Below are 18,510 nucleotides of genomic sequence, written 5' to 3' on the forward strand. Positions count from 1 at the left end.
TATCACCACCACCATCACAACTCTGCCATCCCCATGACTACCATCGGTATCACCAGGACCATCAGTCATCACAAACACAATCATCATTACTTCTCTTGCTAGCCCTTTCTACCATTCTCAACTAAAATTCATGGATGGCATGGGGGGGTCAACTCTTACTCCTTCCCATCCAATACCCTCCCCTAGGCAGACAGAAACACTACTGGGCGTTCTAGGGGCAAAAATTAGGCCTCCTACACACCAAAAGGGACAGTTGAGCAGCACCCTGGGAATGTTAGGTCACACAGTAAAGGTCTGAGTGATGATTTCATGGTGGCCAGGGTCCCTCCAGGGATACCTGCCTCCCATCATCTATCTGTGTGACTTTAGCAGCTTCCCATGAGACCCAACACAAATATTTTGGCTAGAAGATCACTTGCAAACTTTACGTGAGTGGCAAGTAGTGGGGGTCATTCTAGAGAATGAAGCAGTTTGGAGAAGGTCTCAAACATGTGGGAAGCCACCATACACAAATGGGATGGGCCCCTATATAGATAGATAATTAGGATCCTATTCAAAGTTGGTGGAGTTCTTATACAAACAGTTCTCACGGCATGTGTAGGTCTTTCTGGAAGGGTCTGCTCACACAGGAAGATTTCTGTCTAGAAACTGTGTCCATATACAGGTAATGACAAAATGTGTCGTGGAGAAGGAGACTCTTACCTAAGCAGAAGCTGTCTTTACAAACGGAAAAGTGAGGGATTTTTTATTGGCGCGCCTGGCTAACTGCTGCTCAAATACTAATGACCTTTACACCAAGGTGAAGGTTTTACATAAGGATAAAGAGCTTGTGTGCTTGAAAGAGAAATCCCAGTATCCTGGCTCTTATACAGACAGGGACAAGGCGGGCGAATCCATTTTGTTCTCAGCAAGCACAGCCCCTGCATACCACTGACATGAGCAAAGACCCTTCACCTGCACAGGCAGCAGGTGGGAGCCCAGGAGAGGGCGGAGCAACGGGGACCACTGCTCACGCCGCATTGCCTCCGGTGACCGCCAGAGGCAGCACTGAGGCGCTGCCTCGCCTCCCCCCTCCCCAATCTCCACCCCCGGCCCTCCGGGCTCCTGCTCCCGGGAGCCCCGCAAACCCCGCTCCGCCCGCGCCCCGCACAGCACCGAGGCTCCCGGCCCGGTCCGCCCCGCTGCCCCTCCCCGGGGCCATGGGGGCACCCCCGGGCTACCGACCCTCTGCCTGGGTGCATCTCCTCCACCAGCTGCCCCGCGCCGACTTCCAGCTCCGCCCGGTGCCCAGCGGCTTTGCTCCCCGCGACCAAGAGTACCAGCAGGTGGGATGGCAAACCTGGGCCAGGTCCCCTGGGAACAGGAGGCTGGGTCAGAGTTCCGGCGTCTTAGGGGCTGGGGACCCGGCCTGCATTTGTGAGTACAAGTCCAAGATCAGAGGTATAGCGCTCATACCTTGAGGTTCCCCTAGGACGTGCGCTGGGGGTGCAGACCCCTCTCTTCCCAGATAAGGAGAGCTGGGATCCTAGACTTCCAAGAATCCTGAATGGGAGGAGATGGGGGCCCAGCATTTGGGTTTCTGAGACCTGCCTGGAAAGCCAGTCTTTAGGGTCATCTAAGGAAAGGTCCGCTCTTGAGGTCCCAGGCGAGAAGGACCCCGCCCCCACAGAATCCCGACTAGTAAATATGTCCCAGATTAAATTAAAAAAAAATTTTTTTTTGGCGGGGGGGTGGGGGTAGAGAAAGGACTGAGAGAGGGAAGGCAGGGGAGGCAGCCGAGGTCTGGGAAGGATTGATATCCTCAAATAGGGAACAGAGATCAGGACTGGGGAAACCAGCTGAGGTAAGATGAGGATTCAAGGTGCCTTCAGCCTGTCCCAGGAGGGAAGGGGTTGTTAGGGTGCCAGAGAGGGTTGGGATAGAAATGTGGTTAGGTTCCAGGCTAAGGAAGACAACAGGCCTGGGTCCCAGGAGGGTGAGGCTGGTGGTGGACCCTCACAGACTCTGGGGTCCCTAGGGAAAGAGGCCCAGCTGCGGTTCGTGGGGGGGGGGGGGCGGAGGTGCTGTCCCCTGACCCAGTTTAATTCAAGTCCTTGACTTTGAGATTAATGAGGAGAAAAGCTTGGCTGAGCTGGGGGCCTGGTGGGGGGCTGGGAGTTGGCCTTGCCCTCCCCTCAAGTCTGAACCTCTGTGGCAGCCCTCTGGGAAAGGGGCACAGGGTTGGGAGAGCTTCGAGGGAGGGGGATGTTCCCAGAAAAGCAGCGAGGGGGATCGTGTGCTGGTGTGCTTGCTATTTGGGTCATGGCTGGCACAGCCTGAGCGGCTCCTCCCTGCCTACTCCACCCGCCCCCTCTCCCCTCCAAATGAGCACCGCCATCCCCTCGCCCACAGCCACTTACACAATCGCAGCCTCCAGCCGGTCGGCCCACCCACTCCCAGCCCAACTCTTGGGGCTTATGGCTCTGGAGAGTCCCTCAGCCACGAGGAATCCCCTCCTGGGGTCCCCAGTACCACCACAGCCGCTCAGAGCAGTTCACTCAACCCTCAACCCGATACTCATCAGTCAGTCACAGCTGAGGCACACACAGTTGCATTCCTGGGACATTATTCTTCATAGAAATGGCCATTGTGAGCACAGAAAGACCAACTAAGAGAGCCTCTGAGATAGGACCTGAACAACCATATGACCAGTCACATATACACAACACACTCGTGTGTGCACCATCACACACGGGCACACTCATACATTATGCACAGCTACCCTATCTCACATGAGCATAAGCTCACACACACACACACTCACTCAGTCTACTTAACACAACTCACTGACTGAAGCAGCTGTGTTCAGAAAACATTAATGCCCGCAAGTATTCTGCTGCATACAGACACGCAGCATGGTCTACACAAATACCTCATCCTCTCTCCATATGCCCTCATCTGATGGAAGGCAAACTCACGGCCACATCAACGTTGCACTGCACACACTTGTCGGGCACACAGATGATGTGGAGGGCAGGCAGCTGTGCCACCGTTTAAGGACAGTGGCCCCTGGGACTGCAGGGTTGTGATTCTAGATCTCACACTTCCATTACTCTGCTGTGTAACTCTAGGACAACTGTGTCCAGCCCTGGGCCTATGAGAAGACATGAGACACAGGTCTTCTGAAAGACCCTACCATATGCAGAGTCCACTATAGTATAGTTTATCTGAAGCATGGCCTCACTCTCTAGTCGGGGCTGGCTGGAGTTTGTGTATTGATTGGTCTAGCCTGAAAGTGTGGCCGTTTTCTCACCTCAGCTGCCAGAATGCTGGGGTTACAGGCATGCACTATCACACCTAGATCAGAGCCGCCCTGTTCCACAAGGTGTTTCGAGCTGTAAACATCCCTTCTGCCTACCTTTCCTTTCCTCTACCCTGTGGGTCTCGCTACACATTCCGCCCTGTCTGCTTTTTCTATAGTTCTGTATATGCCCCTCTTTGTCTCTTCATCTCTGTCTGTCTCTCTCCTCGATCTCTGATTTAATCCTTCTGATGTTTTGTGTGTCTTATCTCCATATCTCTCTCTTGTTTCCTTGGCTGCCTCTTTCTGTCTGCATCGTCATCTCTTTTGCTCATCAGTCTCCCTTCCCTATCTCCATCCCTGGGCCTTGACTCTCTCTCTCTCTCTCTCTCTCTCTCTCTCTCTCTCACACACACACACACACACACACACACACACACACACACACACACACGCTGTCACAGCATCCCTGTTTCCATCCCCAGCCCTGGGGTGACAAACTCAGTTGCAGTGGGTGTGTGAGCTCAGTAGCAGGAGGGAGAGAGGGGTAAAGGAGGCTGCCTCTCCTGTTCTCCCGAAATACAGACACGGGGGCCTTCCTGCCCCTTATTCCCATACAGTTCAGAGAGCAGCAGCAAGTCCTTGGGGCATGTTTCATTTCAATTGCCATGCAGCTGAGAAGGAACTTCTTGTCTGGGACATGGAAGTGCCCTCTGAGGCTTCTCAACACCTCTTCCTCAGGCCCTGCTGCTGGTGGCAGCCTTGGCTGGGCTTGGTTTAGGCCTGAGCCTCATCTTCATCGCTGTCTACCTCATCCGCTTCTGCTGCTGCAGGCCTCCAGAACCCCATGGGGCCAAGAGTCCCCCACCCGGAGGAGGTTGCGTCACCTGGAGCTGCATTGCTGCCCTTCTCGTGGGCTGGTAATGGGGCCCCAGGGTGGGTGGGGGCGGGGACAGAGATTCCTATACTCGCTGTCTTTTTCTAGAGACCTTGGGGGTATGAGCCCAGAGTTAGGAGGGAGAACCGCTAGGCACTAAGAGTGCCTGCCTGCCCTGTGAGTGGGGGATAGAGAGGTTTGAGGGGTGTGAAGCAGCCTGCCTGGGAGGAGAAAAGAAAGCCTACTAGGCTTGGAGATCTCAGTGGTTCTCTCATTGGCCCGCGGTTCTATCTAGAGGCGTGAGATACTCTCTAGACTTCAGTTTCTCCATCTATAGCGCGTGGTTTGCGGCACTACGCATACCCTAGTTACAGTGAGAATAGACTAGAGAGTGCACAGTGCCTGGATGTCCCCTATGAGTGTTAACACTGATCAAACTCATTCATTCGCTCACTCATCAACTCATCAGTTCAACAACTGAACATAACTACTCTGTGCCAGGCACTGAACACGCCACAGAAAGCACTCTGTGATTTCAGCCAGAGTGCCAATCAGGGAAACAGACCGTAGAGGGTCACCACCAGTAGCACCCACTCAGCCCACACTAAAGCTGGGTCTGGGTCCTTCTCGTGATGAGAGCTGGGCTCAAGATTGCCACACCTGGTCCTGAATGAGGATCGTCAGGAAGGGAGAAACATGACTTTGCAAGCCTATATGGTTTAAGAGGCAAGCGGAGAGTCAGACTCATGGTATAAGAACCATCCAGGGCTCCCAATGTGCTTGCTCCCTAGGAGTTACCCCGAACTTGACACTGAGATTTCTGGCTCTGAGTCCAGCCCCTACCGGGTCATAGTTAGTTAAGGGGCTGAGACCTAGTGGGGACCTCATACATGGCCAGCAGGACTACTTTAGAAATCTGGTGTCCCCTCCAGCCAGCTGGGGGTTATGTCCTGGAGCACTCTCACCCCAGTCTGGGCTGTGGGCCACTCTTCCTCATTGTAGGAAGAAGAGGGTGTGTGTTTGGGAGTATATGGGGGTTGGGCGCCCTATAGCCAAGATTTTTTTTCTCATCAGGCTCTCCAGAATGGGGGTGGATGGGGGTGGGATGTTGAAAAAGGCCCAGTGGGGGTGAGGCACAGCCCCAGCCCCCTCAGAGCCTAGGAACAAGAGGAGCTTTGTAGGGTCCTGAACAATGGGGCAAGGGCAGTAGGCTCCCATCCAAGGGATGAGGTGGGGCCTGTGTAGCCCAAGGCTGGGAACTGTGAGGGCATCAGGCTCTCGCCCCCTCCAGTGTGGAGTACAGACTAATGGAGGAAAGTGGGTCCCCATATTCAAGCTCCACAATGGAGTCTGTGTGTTGGCTGGGCAGAGACAGGGCCCAGCTCTTGGCCTGGCCTCTCCAGCCCTCCCTCCCACATTCTCTCAGTCTCTTCCAGCTGGCTGGATGCCTGGATCCCTGGGCATCATAGGGGAAGGCTTAGAGCTCTGGGCACAATGTCTTTTACAAAAGAATAGGGTCTAGGGCATTTAGGAGGAAGGGGTAAGGAACACCTGGGCTAGAAGAGACAGCACTTGGCCTAATGATTCCTAAGACAAGGCTGTAAATGCTGAATGTCTTTGCAAAGGATGTGGGAGTTGTTTGTGAGCTGATCACTATTAGGACTGATTGATAACCTTTAATCCAGGGCTAGCTAGGCAAAAACCAGGGTTCCACTCTGGGGAGGTGTGAGTTAAATCTGGGGGCTCTGTCTTTTCCACCACTCCACCCACCATTAGCATCACAATGACGTCTCTCCAGCAGGGGGAGTGAGGTCTTCAGGTTACCTTGGCAACTGGTGGAGGCAAACCTCGTGCTGTTCTTTTTCCCACGGAGGATGAACCAATAGGGTGGATGCAGAGATCAGATAGGCAAATGAAGAAGCTGGGAGGATGGGTATGTGTGTAGAGGCATGGTGACACCCTCCAGGGTCTGAGACTGGTTGGTATTTCTTCTTCCTTTCCCTTCAGTGCCGGCATTGGCATTGGTTTCTATGGTAACAGCGAGACCAGCGATGGGGTGTCCCAGCTCAGCTCAGCACTGCTGCACGCCAACCACACGCTCAGCACCATCGATGACGTGGTGAGAGAGCCAGCCACTGACCAGACTGCAGACTCATGCCCCAGTTGGTCTTCATATGGGAATGTGGTCCCCCACTGGAGACCAAAAGCAGCCAAATCAAAGCAGATTTCAGACCAAAAACTTAATCCCCGAATGCAGAGCTGCAGACTCAGACCTGCAGACATTGGGCCATATGTTCAACCCCAACCCTGCAAACCGGAGCTGGATCCGCATTCAGACTGAAGACTCACATCCAGCCCCAGGCCTGCACTGCGGGTTACAGTCCAAGCATTAAGGAAACCAGCTCCTGCCCTCAGGCCAGATCCAAAGCTACAGACCCTGTCCTTGGCTCAGATGCAAGTTCAGGAACTCCCCGCCCCCCACCCCACTGTGAGCTTTTATGTACCCAGGATTCCAGAGCTCAGGGCTAAGGTGCAGCCCACTTCCAACCTTGAACTTCAGTACCTACTAGTCAGACTTCAGACCCCAACCTCAAAAAGGCAGATGCAGATTTCAGACCTTAGGTCCCCCAACCCCTTCCATTTTGACCTAATTTCAACTCTGGGATTAGAATCTTTACCTTAGGCTCAAGCCCCCTGACCAACTAGAGCTCCTGACAAGATCTGGGAACCTCCCACCTTCACTCACGGTCTCCTCAGTCTCCAGAAGCCCCAGACTCCAGATCTCAGGCACCTGGCGCTCCTTAATCCTGCTTCACCACCCCCTGCCCCACCCCAGACTTTATCCCTCGTCCACAACCCTAGGCTTCCGGTAACCACCACCCCAGAGGTGAGACAATGTCATCTCCCCAGGTGCTGGAAACGGTGGAGAGGCTGGGTGAGGCAGTGAAGACGGAGCTGACCACCCTGGAGGAAGTGCTGTCAGTCCGCATGGAGCTGGTGGCTGCCACCAGGGGAGCCCGAAGGCAGGCTGAAGCTGCTGCTCAGTACCTGCAAGGACTGGCCTTCTGGCAAGGAGTGTCCCTGAGCCCCGTACAGGTGGCTGAAGATGTGACTTTCGTGGAGGAGTACAGGTGGGAGAAGGATTTCCCTATTTATTTTTTAAGCACTGCGGTCTCTAGATCCTGAGGGATGTGGGTTAGTATCTGAACAGTTTAATTTGTCCCACTGGTTGAATGAGAAGCTACTGGCTGGCTCCTGGTGGGTGGAGACAGGATGCTGCCCATCATCCTATAGGCCAGCCCCTCTGTGATTGTAAAGCAAGGCTGATATACTCAGCAATGACCAAGTAGTTGAGGGCCCACCCTCATAGTTACATACCCTGTCACGACCACTCTTTCATTCATTTACTCACTCAGCCATTCCTTAAATGATTCATTCAGCAGGTACATCACCATTCCACACAGTTGCTCCTGGACTAACCCTAGTAGTAATCCTACCTGCTAGATGATTCTGGGGGCACCTGTGTTCATCGTGCAACTCGTCTGGTGAGAGACGGTGTGCACGGGATTGGGGACCTCCGCTTCAGGAGGCCACTCTGTATTTGTAGGTCCTTAAACGAGTTTCTTTCCATCCCTGCGTTTCAGTGTTCCCACTTTAGAGTCCTGTCATGCATAGCTCAAAATGGATTGTGGAGAGTTAGTTAATAACAATGACAGATGAGACAATGCCAGGAAAATACAGATATATCAAGCAGTGTGGATAACACAGGAAATCCCGCGTAGGAGTGGGTCTTCTCAGCTGGGAGAGCAATATAAAATAGGCCCACAAAGCCAGGCCTGGGAATATAGGCCTGTAATCTCAACTGCTCCAGAGACTCAGTAAAAGGATTGAAAACTCAAGCCCTGTTTGGGCTACAGATCTCAAGGCCAGGATGAATAACTTAGTGAGACATTGTCTCCAAATAAAATGTAAAAAGGCTGAGGATGTGATAATGGAAGAACACTTGCCTCGAATCTGCTGATAAAGGATTGAGAATGTGACTTAGTGGTAAAACATCTGCCTAGAATCCCCCCAGTGAAGGGTTGGGGTGTGGCTCACTTACCTAGAATCCACTACTGAAGAGCTGGGAATATGATTCGAGGATAGAGTTGCCTACCTAGCCTGTGTGAGGCTCTATGTTCATAGTAGCATCAAAAGGGAGAGGGGAGGCCTGGAGAGATGGTTCCGTGGTTAAGAGCACTTGCTGTGCTATGCATGGAGAGGACCTAGGTTCAGTTCCCAGCACTCATATGGCGGCTCACAACTATCTGTAAGTCCAGTTCCGTGGGATCCAAGACTTTCTTCTCCCCTCTGCAGACACCAGGCATGCATTTGGCAGACATACACACATGTAAGCAAAACACTTGTACATATAAAAATAAAAATATTTTTTAAAAGCAAACACATTTCCTATAAGGTGGATAATGAGTGCTTTGGAGCAAATTAAATAGGAAGGGGCTTGTCTGAGGACAGGCAGGCAGCTTGTGTCAGGGTGTTTAGAAGGGCCATACTAAAGGGTGGTACTTGAGGGGACCGGACAAGCTATGCAGCCCTCTGGGGCAGCCATCCATCTCAGCAGCCAGTCTTCACCTACTTAGAGTTATTTCATCCCTGCTTGCTTGGAGCTGATACTCCTGAATCTCCTATTCCCAAGCAGGAGGCCATGCTCCTTGGTACAAGCACCCTGGGGCTGAAACAATCCCTGCTGCGGATGCGTGGTGGGGCACCAAGTCAGTGGGAGGCAGGAAGGTTCACTGTCATGGTTCCTAGGAGCCCGGGAGCCCGGGAGCTTGGACAGGGAGGTAGTGGCGGCTGTGAACGTGATCCTAAGAAGATGCTCTGGAAAAGTGTCTGACATTAGAGAGGCCACGGAGGTGAGCCTGGCAGTGTGGTCAGGGACAGGGACTCAGGGTGCAAACCACAGCTCCATGGGAACTGCTGAGAATGACACTACTGCTGAGCATTTGCGGTGTGCCAAGCACTGAATTTGGGACCTTCCAAGCATCCTTCCCTGTAGTCCTGGTGCGTTACTTACTTAAGTAAATATTATGTAGCATTCAAAGCCCCCTGGATAGTGATTTATAACATTAACTATATCCACAAGCCCATTCATTTACCTCGCAACAGATTTTGAGGTTGATCCTATTATGCCTTCATGTTACTGGTAGGGAAACTGAGGCAAACAGGTTACATGGCTAACTGAGTAGTTGAGACCTATGCACCATACCTCTGAAATATTCAATTAGGTCACAGGTGACTGACACCCTAACAGTTGGGGAATCCGATTCAGAGGCTGACAACTGTGCCCATAAGCACAGAACTTGTATGTGAAGTGGTCAGGGTAGTTACCAGGTGCTTCAGTTCCACACCCATGCTGCAGAGCGCTCCAGGGTCTTGTGAAACCATGTACCATGTCACCGGGCAGCAGGGAGGTCACAGGACCAGATTGGGTTGGGGTGACTTGGGGGTGCTGATAGCCTCCTGAGGCTCACTGTCTTCTTGGTCCTTCTTCCTGCAGGTGGCTGGCCTATGTCCTCCTGCTGCTCTTGGTGCTTCTGGTTTGTCTCTTCACCCTCCTGGGCCTGGCAAAGCAGAGCAAATGGCTGGTGGTTGTGTGAGTGGAGCGAATTGGTCAGGGGAGGGAAACAGGCGGGTTTCCAGCAAGCAACATGCTAAAGTCAGGAGAAAAATAGAGATTGCATTTGCTATAAAGGGCTCGGGAGGGTGTGCTTTTGTCTCTGACATGCCACACGTGCGTTCTTCTTTGGTCGCCACAACAAACCCATGGAGGAAGTGCCACCAGGTCCCCTGTATGGCAGGTGGGGGATCCGAAATAATGTACAGGCACATAGGACCTATGCTCTTAGTGCACAGTTCTGTGTGCCAGACGCAGCCCTTAGGACTTGGACCCAGTGTGACTAGGTTACTTGTTCAGGACCACACAGTCAGGGAGTACTGTGATAGGTCTTAAGTTCAGCTGCCCATCTTTGGAAGAACCCATGCCCCTTCTGCCTTGGTGCCCACTGTGTTTGGAATCCCCCTGAGAAAGATGTCCAGCTACTGCATCAAGGCCTGGACACTGATAAAAACACACTGTGCTGATCAAGTATATGAATTGGTCTTCCAGTTTATAAGAGCTGTCAACCTCTCCTATCACTCCATGACTCAGAATTATTCCACCTGTCACAGCCCTGGATATAAGCCAAGCCAAGCTCTGAATTTCAGATATCAACTCCGTAGCAATCCCCACACTTTACAGCTTGGAGGTGGAGAGAGTGGAGAGAGACTAGCTAAATAAAATGGGCTGTGGATGGGCCTGGCAGCTGCCTCAGAACCTACTAGACCCTGTGCACTTAATTTCCAGGAAATTCAGCCCAGGCGTGGACAGCTGCTTCCTAGTCTCCAGGAACAGTTAGGATAGAGGCTAGTGACCTGGCAGCCGCGACCTTTTCCTTTTCCAACTGAACAGATGTTGTCTTTGACGTCAGTCAGTCATGGGCCATACCCCGCCCTTTACTCCTGTGCCTCTGACTCTAATCCTTTAGACTACAGAGGTTGGTGGGTATTGGGGAGGGCTGTGATTGGATATAGGGTGTAGAAAAAGGCAAAGCTGATCAAGTCCTGAGTTCAGCCGCCTCCCCCCTTCTAGGATGACTGCCATGAGTCTCCTGGTGCTTGTCCTGAGCTGGGGTTCTATGGGCCTAGAGGCTGCCACAGCTGTGGTGAGTATGGGGCTCTGGATTCAGGAGTTCTGATTCTGGGGTGAGTGTGATCTGATTAATGCCATACACACTAAGGTGGAGGGGGTCATGACCACAGTTCTGAGGTCTTAGCCTTAATTGCTGGATCCTGAGAGCAGAGGCTGGTGCCTAGACTCGCAGTCTGAGGAAAGCTGAAGTCTGGACCCCTGGGTCTGAGGGAGGAGGGTTAGGGCCTGGACTTCTGAGTTCTGTGGAAATATGAAATTGGACATTCTGATCTGACCCCTCCCTGCTTCCTTCATCAGGGCCTCAGTGACTTCTGCTCCAACCCAGACACCTATGTGCTGAACCTGACCCAGGAGGAGACAGGGCTCAGCTCAGGTGACCCCACAAATCCCTGATGCCTTCAGCACTCCCTCCTATCCCCCAAGGCCCAGTGTGTTGTAGGGTAGAGAGCAGCAGCATCTTCCAATCCAGGCAGGATGGGAAAGGGGCAAAATGCCTGTGGGTGTGATAGACACAGGGAAGTGGGCCCTGGGCCTCCGTGGTCACAGGGTTGGACTGGAGGACAACAAGGAAGCATAATTAGGTCAGCTGGACCTGCTTCCAGATATGGCTGAAGCAGAAGGGATGAACGTCTAGGGTGTGATATTGCCCACCTATAATCCCAGCAATTAGGAGGTTGAAGTGTGAGTTCATGGGCACTCTGGGTTATCTAGACCTGGTCACACCTTGTTCTGAAGCAAAACCAAACAAAAAACAAAAAACAAAACGAATGGAATTAAGGGTGTCCCTCCATTGGTAAAGTGCTTGTCAAAGCTGTAAGTTTGATCCCTAGCAACACATAAAGTTTGCCTTGTGCCCAGCACTCAGGAAGTAAGATCAGAAGCCTTCAAGGTCATCCATAGCTACATAGAGAATTCAAGGCAAATCTGGGATACATGAGACTGTCTCAAAACATCCTCCTCCTCAAGGAGAGGAGGAGGGATGGAAAGGAAAAGGGAGAGGGAAGAGGAGGACGGGAGAGAGGAGGGGAGAAAGGGAGGGAGGGAGGAGAGGAAGGAAGGGGAACAGAAGGAGGGAGAGAGAAAGGAACGAGGGGGAAGAGAGGGAGGAAAAGAAATGGATGGGAGAGTGGAATGTCCCCCGGGCTTTGGCCCTCCAGATTTGCCCAGGGAGAGCCTGGGTCCAGGGTTATAGCCTGCTCCTTTCTCTCCCTCCACTTCAGACATCCTCAGCTATTATTTCCTGTGCAACCAGGCGGTCTCCAACCCCTTCCAACAGGTTAGGAATGTGGGCAAAAGACATGGGTGTTGAGGAGATGGCTAATGTGGACTCTCAAGGGCGTATGCTGGGCTACCAGGGGCTCCAGGGTTCCATGGGGGGTGGAGGGTGCCAAGGCCACACCTTGACCCGAGTCCTCCTTTCTCTTATCTTCCTGCAGAGGCTGACGCTGTCCCAGCGTGCTCTAGCCAGCATCCACTCTCAGCTGCAGGGCCTGGAGCGGGAAGCTATCCCTCAATTTTCTGCTGCACAGGTTAGGTCAATGAACTGCACCAGCCTGAGAGGAAAAAGGGCCGAACCTGATGAACCTGTGGGATGCCGCCTCCACTCATGTAAAGGGGCAGATTGACTGAGTCAGATAGCCTTGTGGAGCTGGCCCTTCTCCAAGTAGGCGGGATTTCACGTTGTGTGCAAATCTATGGAAAGGGGTGAGGCAATAGAGCCGAGCTGGTCTCTGGGAGAGAGCCTACAGGAAGGGGTTGCAGCAAGAAAAATCCACATTTCTCTTGGTGCTGGGCCAACAGTGGAGGTGAGAGGCTCTAGGGTGTGACTAAGGGCTGGTCCCTTTGGGAAGTGGGGTCCTTGGGTTGAGGGGGGGGGGCTATTTTACTGGGTCGCATAAAGACTGGTTAACTGTGTCCTCTCCCACTACAGAAGCCCTTGTTATCCTTGGAGGAGACACTGAATGTGACAGAAAGAAGCTTCCACCAGTTGGTGGCGCTGCTGCACTGCCGCAGTCTGCACAAGGTAAGCTCTGGGTGTTTGCCAACCCTGTCTCTTTCTCCCCCTCCCCTTTGCTTTCTCTTCTCTTCCCCCTCCTCTCTTTCTCATACTCTCTCTCCCCCCTCCCGCCTTTGTCCCCCCCCCTCCCACCCCACCCCGTGTTCTTCATCTTCCACCCTCTCCTCTCGTAGAAAGCTGCTCAGCCTCTCAAGCCCTGGAATGAGAACCCAGGCAGCCCCCAGTTCCCTAGATTGAAAACTAGTCCAGATATCTCTTGCTATGAAAGGGGCAGGAAAAGGCGAGGGCGGCGGCAGGGCAGCCTGTGAGCCTACCGTGGGCTCAGCTGTGGTCTGTATGGCCCCGGGAGCAAGCCAGCATCTCTGACTGTTGTAAAGACTCTCACCCTTACAACACCGGGACTCCACCTGACCACTTTCCCTGGTTACATACCGTCTCCCACCATGATACTCTCCATGCACACAGGCTTTGCTATGATCCTGGCTCTACAGGATTCACTGGACACTGACCCCTCCATAACAAGATCAGTCAGTAGAGCATGAGACTCTTAATCTCAGGGTCGTGGGTTCGTGCCCCTATGTTGTGGGAAATATTAAAAAAATGAACCCACCACCCTTCCAGCCCTGCTGAACTGCCCTTCTATCTCCCTATCCTCACTTCCCACTGCATCGACTGCTCATACAGCCAACACTGCATCGGGCCCTAGCCCTTCTCACCTCTCACATGCATGCCCATCTTGCTCATTCCATCTGTCCAATAACAGCTGGTGATCCTTTCTGCACACAATCGGATCAGAGTCTTCATTTAAAACCCTTCCATGAGTCCCTCTCCACATGGATTAAAGCCGGGCTCGTGGCACTGACCTAGTAGGAACCTGTGTAGACAGCCTCGGCCTTGGTGTTTCTACTCCACATCAGGCCAACTACGTGCCTCTGACTAGAGCTGACCATCTGCCTGTCTCCTAGTGTTCTTCTCGCAAGGTCTCTGCTGGACAGTAGCCTAACATTTCCTGTCCTACAAGCTCTCACCTCTCCAAAGTGGCTGCCTGGGTCCCATGCATTGAAGGTTGCCAGTGCTGGTGGCATGCCCGGAGCAAAGGCAGATTAGTCCATCCTGGTAGAATATTGGCTGTGACACTTGGCATTCAGGTTACAGAGGTTCTGCTGGCCTCCAGAATGGTGGTCACAATAGCCGGTCCTTTCTGCATGTCTCTCCTATGGATGCCCAAACCTAAGTGTTATGTAAGCCAGCAATCTGTGGGACCCAGGGGGCATCTGACAATGTGTGGGGATGTGACTGTCACAAGTGCAGAAACAGATGCTGCTGGCATCCCCACCAGTCAATAGCACGTGGGTAGAACAAGGATAGGCAGGGTTGTTGCCAGTGGGAATGACAGCGTAGAGGCTTGCCCACTGAAGATGCTGGGAGAGCAGCTCTCTAGATGCTGAGTGGAGATGCTAGGCCACTTTGCATATGGGAGTGGGGAACTGAGATAAAATAGGAGTGGGTTGGAAGGCTGCAGCTCAGCAAAGGCACAAGCTGAACACATAGATGACTTTCCATGTTCAGAACAGCTCCCTGACAAGAGACTACACTTGCGCACAGAGAGTCTGGGTGACAGCCAGGTAAATGGATGGTTGGACCTGTGTATGAAGTGTACATGTGCATACCCTGAGCCTCCTCACCCTCTGCCTCAGGACTATGGCTCAGCACTCCGAGGCCTGTGTGAAGATGCCCTAGAGGGCCTACTGTTCCTGATGCTCTTTTCTCTCCTGTCTGCGGGGGCCCTAGCCACCACTCTGTGCAGCCTGCCCCGCGCCTGGGCCCTCTTCCCACCCAGGTCAGCAGGGGAGAGAGGGCAGGCTCCCCAGGGAGGGGACAGGAGGCAGTACCCAGGGCCACTGGTGGGGATGGGGCAGCCTCCTGACTCGTTTCCATCCTGCTTCTCTGCCACTCCCCACATCCCCATCACACTTCAGTGATGACTACGATGACACAGATGACGATGACCCTTTCAACCCTCAGGTATCCTGGTGTGAAGGGAGGAGGCCTGGGGCCTGAGCTCCTGGGTCTCTTGGAAGGGGAAATGAGTATTGCATTCTCGGGTCTGAGAAGAAGAGAAATGAGACTGGACCTCTGGGTCTGAGGTCCTAGGGGAACAGGGATGAGTCTTGGCCATGAGGGAGGAGGCTGGGGTCTGGAAGCCTGGGCCCGAGGGAGGAGAGAAGGGCCCCCACGTACACAACAGATTCTGAGTGTCTTTCCTGCCCTGGTTATCCTGCCAGGAATCCAAACGCTTTGTGCAGTGGCAGTCTTCCATCTGAGCCTCCCCTCCAGTCTGGAGCCTGCCTCTCCTCTATGGTAACCTTCAATGTGTACAGTTGGGTCTTGGCTCTCCCCTACAGTAGTTGTAGCTCTCTTATGTTGGGTGGATGTCCATGGGAGGGTCTCCAGTGAATATCAGCTCTTCATTTCTCCCTCTCTCTAGCTCCTTTCCTGGCTGCTGGAGAAGGCCCCACTAACCTGACCTTGACTGGGCTCTGACCACTAACACTGCTGGCTATGGACATCTCACTTAGGATGGCAACCTGCTCTGGCCCTAACACCCACCCCCCCATCCCCATTTCTCCTTAGCACAGGGGATTGCTGAGGTGGCACAACAGGGACCAGGGGTGGCTGGGAAGGGGGCTGACCTATACAGCCTGGTGTTCCTCACCTCTGGCTGCCAGTCCTGTCCTTGGAGGGATGAAGCTGGAGGCAGGTACAGGCACGTCCCTGTTTCCTGCCATACCCCAGCGATCTCAACCTATGGCACTAACTTGGAAGAGGGCTGATTTGAAATAAAAGGGAAGGCTTTATTTTACAAGCAGCTAGGTCCTTCTTATCCACCCCAACTACTGAGAGAAGGAAGTCCTGACTGGGCTAGGGACACTCCTCCTCTGGTGGTTGAAAGGCAACTCTCCTCTTGTCCAGGCTCAGCACTGCATTGCTTCTATAAGTAACATGTGAATCCTGACAAGGGGGAAGAAGCAGATACCGGAAGAGAATAAGCCTAGCACTAAATCTAAACAGGCGTGCAGCCACAGGAACAGTCAAGCTTCCAGTCCCGTGGAATGTACAAAGCCTGCTGGGTTTAGGAAAGGCGTGGAATCAACTTGCTTCCTAGCAGCTCACACCCAGCACAAGACTCCAGAAAACCAACGCTTGTATCAGAATAGGGACAGAAGTCTTCGAAGAGAAAGTAGAATATTTGCTTGTAGTGCCACCAGGGTGATATGAAGGGGGAAGGTTTAAGGAAGATATTATAAATCCAGGCAGGAAAAGATGAGGCACTCAATAAGTTATCAAGTAAAAACAAACATGGCAGAGTCAAAAGGGAAATTTATTGTCTGGGGAACAATATGTATGTAGTTCTCATTTGTTTAAAAAACAAATAGCATACATGGCAAAGAAAAACGTGGTTAATACATAAACATAATTCAAAAAGCTTCTATTATCTAACAAAAAAGACCTCAATTTAATAATAAGTAACTGAGAAAAACAAAAACCCCAAAACAAATGGATAAAATTGTCTTTTTTGTCTTTGTTGTTGTTGTTTTGGAGACAGGGTTTCTCTGTGAAACAGCCCTGGGCTGTCCTGGAACTCTCTTTGTAGACCAGGCTGGCCTTGAACTCACAGAGAAGAGCCTGCCTCAGCCTCTGCCTCCCTAGTGAGGAGATTAACGGCGTGTGACGGCGTGTATCACCACACCCAACTAAAGTGTTCAAATTCTAATGATTAGCAAACACAATGTGCTACTTTCCCCTTTCGAGTACCTATTTGTTGTGGGATTTAGAGTGGAGTGTGGGCTGGTGCTGGTCTGGAGGCCCAGGGAACAGGTTCTCTAAATATGCTGCCCAGAGACTGTGAATCACCAGCTATGTGAAAATAATAATAAACAAAACAAATAAACAAACATAAATATGCTTACATGTGAGAGGATAAAAACTGCATCTCTTATCCTGGTAATCCTTTGAGGGACCAGCTTCCAGAAAGAAATAAACAAGCAACCCCTGGCTCAGTTAAACGCTGGAGACAAAACTAATCTGCCACAGTGGGACTCTTCCCAAAGACCAGCAGCTCTGTAGGGGAGATGGCAGAGCAGGGTCCTCAAGTGACTACAGAAGCACCAGGGGTATCCCTGGTTCTTGCACAATGCTGGTTTGGATTCCTATGGGTCCTAGTCCTGGCACCTCAGTGTTAATGTAAGCAAGTTATTTGACTCACTGAACCTCTTTTTTTGGTTTTTCAAGACAGGGTTTCTCTGTGTAGCCCTGGCTGTCCTGGAACTCACTCTGTAGACAAGGCTGGCCTCGAACTCAGAAACCCACCTGCCTCTTCCTCCCAAGTGCTGGGATTAAAGGCGTGGGCCACCACTGCCCAGTTTTTTTTTTTTTTTTTTTGTTGTTGTTGTTGTTGTTTTGGTTTGGTTTAGTTTGGTTTGGCTTTTTGTTTTGTTTTTTTGAACCTCAGTTGTGTGGTAAAGCAAATGGGCATCATAAACCCAATAAACAGCTCTTGACAGGATGGGTAAAAAAGCAAGACAAATGCAACATGATGCTCTGGGTTACGCTATGGCGCACCGGAAACATTAGTGAGAAAAAGCGCCCACATCTGCGGCTTAGTTCAGAATATTAGAGCAATGTCAATTTCTTACTTTTAACAAATGAATTTGAGGTGTGGAATCTAGCAATAGGGGAAACTGGGCATAGTGTGCCCAATTCCTGTATTACTTTTGTAATTTCTGTAAACTTAAAATTTATTCTAAAATAAAAGTTCATTATAAAAAAGAGATGGGAAGAAACCTACCAAGCTAACACTAGCAAATGATACAGAGTTATCCAAGTGTTGTTTAATTACCAAAAGTTGCTTGTACAATGTGAGACTGGAAACTGGTCAATTGATGAACAATAATTGATAAGAAGGTAGTCTTATCAATTATTTTAACGGGAGATCCCAAGTTGGGCTGCATAATTCAATCACTCCTACTGTAAACAGTGAGCTTTAAGTGGCGGCCCACACCTTAATCCCATTAAGAGGGAGGCGGGTTTCTGAGTTCCAGGGCCATCCTGATCCTAAAAGATACAGTTCTGCTAGCTGCCACTCCGAGCAGATCTCACCATCCCAACACCCTACAAGGTACCTTTCCAGCGTCACAGTCCAGTGGCTACTCCCATTCCTCAAGCGACGCGTTTCCCGCTTCCTTTGGTTCGCACTCGCTGTTCCCTACGCCAGGTGCGCCTTTCCAATTTTACTCACTAAATAAACCTTCCAAGGGAGGATTCACCTTATCCCATTTCCCTCCACCCGCTTATATATTCATTTATTTTAAATCGTCCTAGCGCAGTGCGCAGCCTCACAACTCCTGTCCCTATGCGTTACATCTGAGAGACTATTGACTGCTGAGTCAAAACTAAGCTGTTGTGAGCGCGCACGAGAGGCTGGGAGGTACTTGTCCCCACGGGGCCACCGTCTAGGGCCAGCTTCCGGCTTGCTGACAAACGCCAACACGCGACTGCGTTCGCGAGACGTGTGGTGGGCGGTTCAA

The 18,510-nt window shown here is 51.8% G+C and overlaps 1 protein-coding gene and 2 long non-coding RNA genes across 6 annotated transcripts in view; 1 reads left to right on the forward strand and 2 right to left on the reverse strand.

Moving 5' to 3' along the window:
• Positions 1–2,273, reverse strand: part of 9430041J12Rik (RIKEN cDNA 9430041J12 gene) — a 46,604-nt gene extending 44,331 nt beyond the window's left edge. Inside the window, exons 1-2 of the long non-coding RNA NR_033568.1 lie at positions 1,456–2,273; positions 1,225–1,353 (exon numbers count right to left, since the gene is read on the reverse strand). This is a non-coding gene — a long non-coding RNA (RIKEN cDNA 9430041J12 gene). The remainder of the gene's footprint in view (positions 1–1,224; positions 1,354–1,455) is intronic.
• Positions 1,075–16,952, forward strand: Ttyh1 (tweety family member 1). 4 transcript variants are annotated; one of them, NM_021324.6, is made up of 14 exons: positions 1,075–1,325; positions 4,022–4,200; positions 6,165–6,276; positions 7,068–7,288; positions 9,715–9,810; positions 10,846–10,918; positions 11,203–11,278; positions 12,126–12,181; positions 12,342–12,434; positions 12,836–12,928; positions 14,620–14,762; positions 14,902–14,947; positions 15,208–15,283; positions 15,411–16,952. In NM_021324.6, the coding sequence occupies exons 1-13, from the start codon at positions 1,200–1,202 to the stop codon at positions 15,244–15,246; spliced, it is 1,353 nt and encodes a 450-aa protein (NP_067299.2). In that variant the 5' UTR covers positions 1,075–1,199; the 3' UTR covers positions 15,247–15,283; positions 15,411–16,952. The 4 variants fall into 4 exon arrangements, with proteins under 4 accessions (NP_067299.2, NP_001103235.1, NP_001292751.1 ...); NM_001109765.2 differs by having other exon boundaries at positions 15,896–16,952; NM_001305822.1 differs by having other exon boundaries at positions 4,022–4,157.
• Positions 7,885–18,471, reverse strand: D030047H15Rik (RIKEN cDNA D030047H15 gene). The gene is made up of 3 exons (NR_033548.1): positions 18,106–18,471; positions 13,951–14,136; positions 7,885–9,868 (listed from the first exon to the last, which is right to left on the reverse strand). It is a non-coding gene; the product is annotated as an RIKEN cDNA D030047H15 gene (long non-coding RNA).
• Positions 18,472–18,510: the final 39 nt, after the last annotated feature.

The sequence above is a fragment of the Mus musculus genome, chromosome 7, assembly GCF_000001635.26.
Source record: "Mus musculus strain C57BL/6J chromosome 7, GRCm38.p6 C57BL/6J".
Classification (NCBI taxonomy): Eukaryota; Metazoa; Chordata; class Mammalia; order Rodentia; family Muridae; genus Mus; species Mus musculus.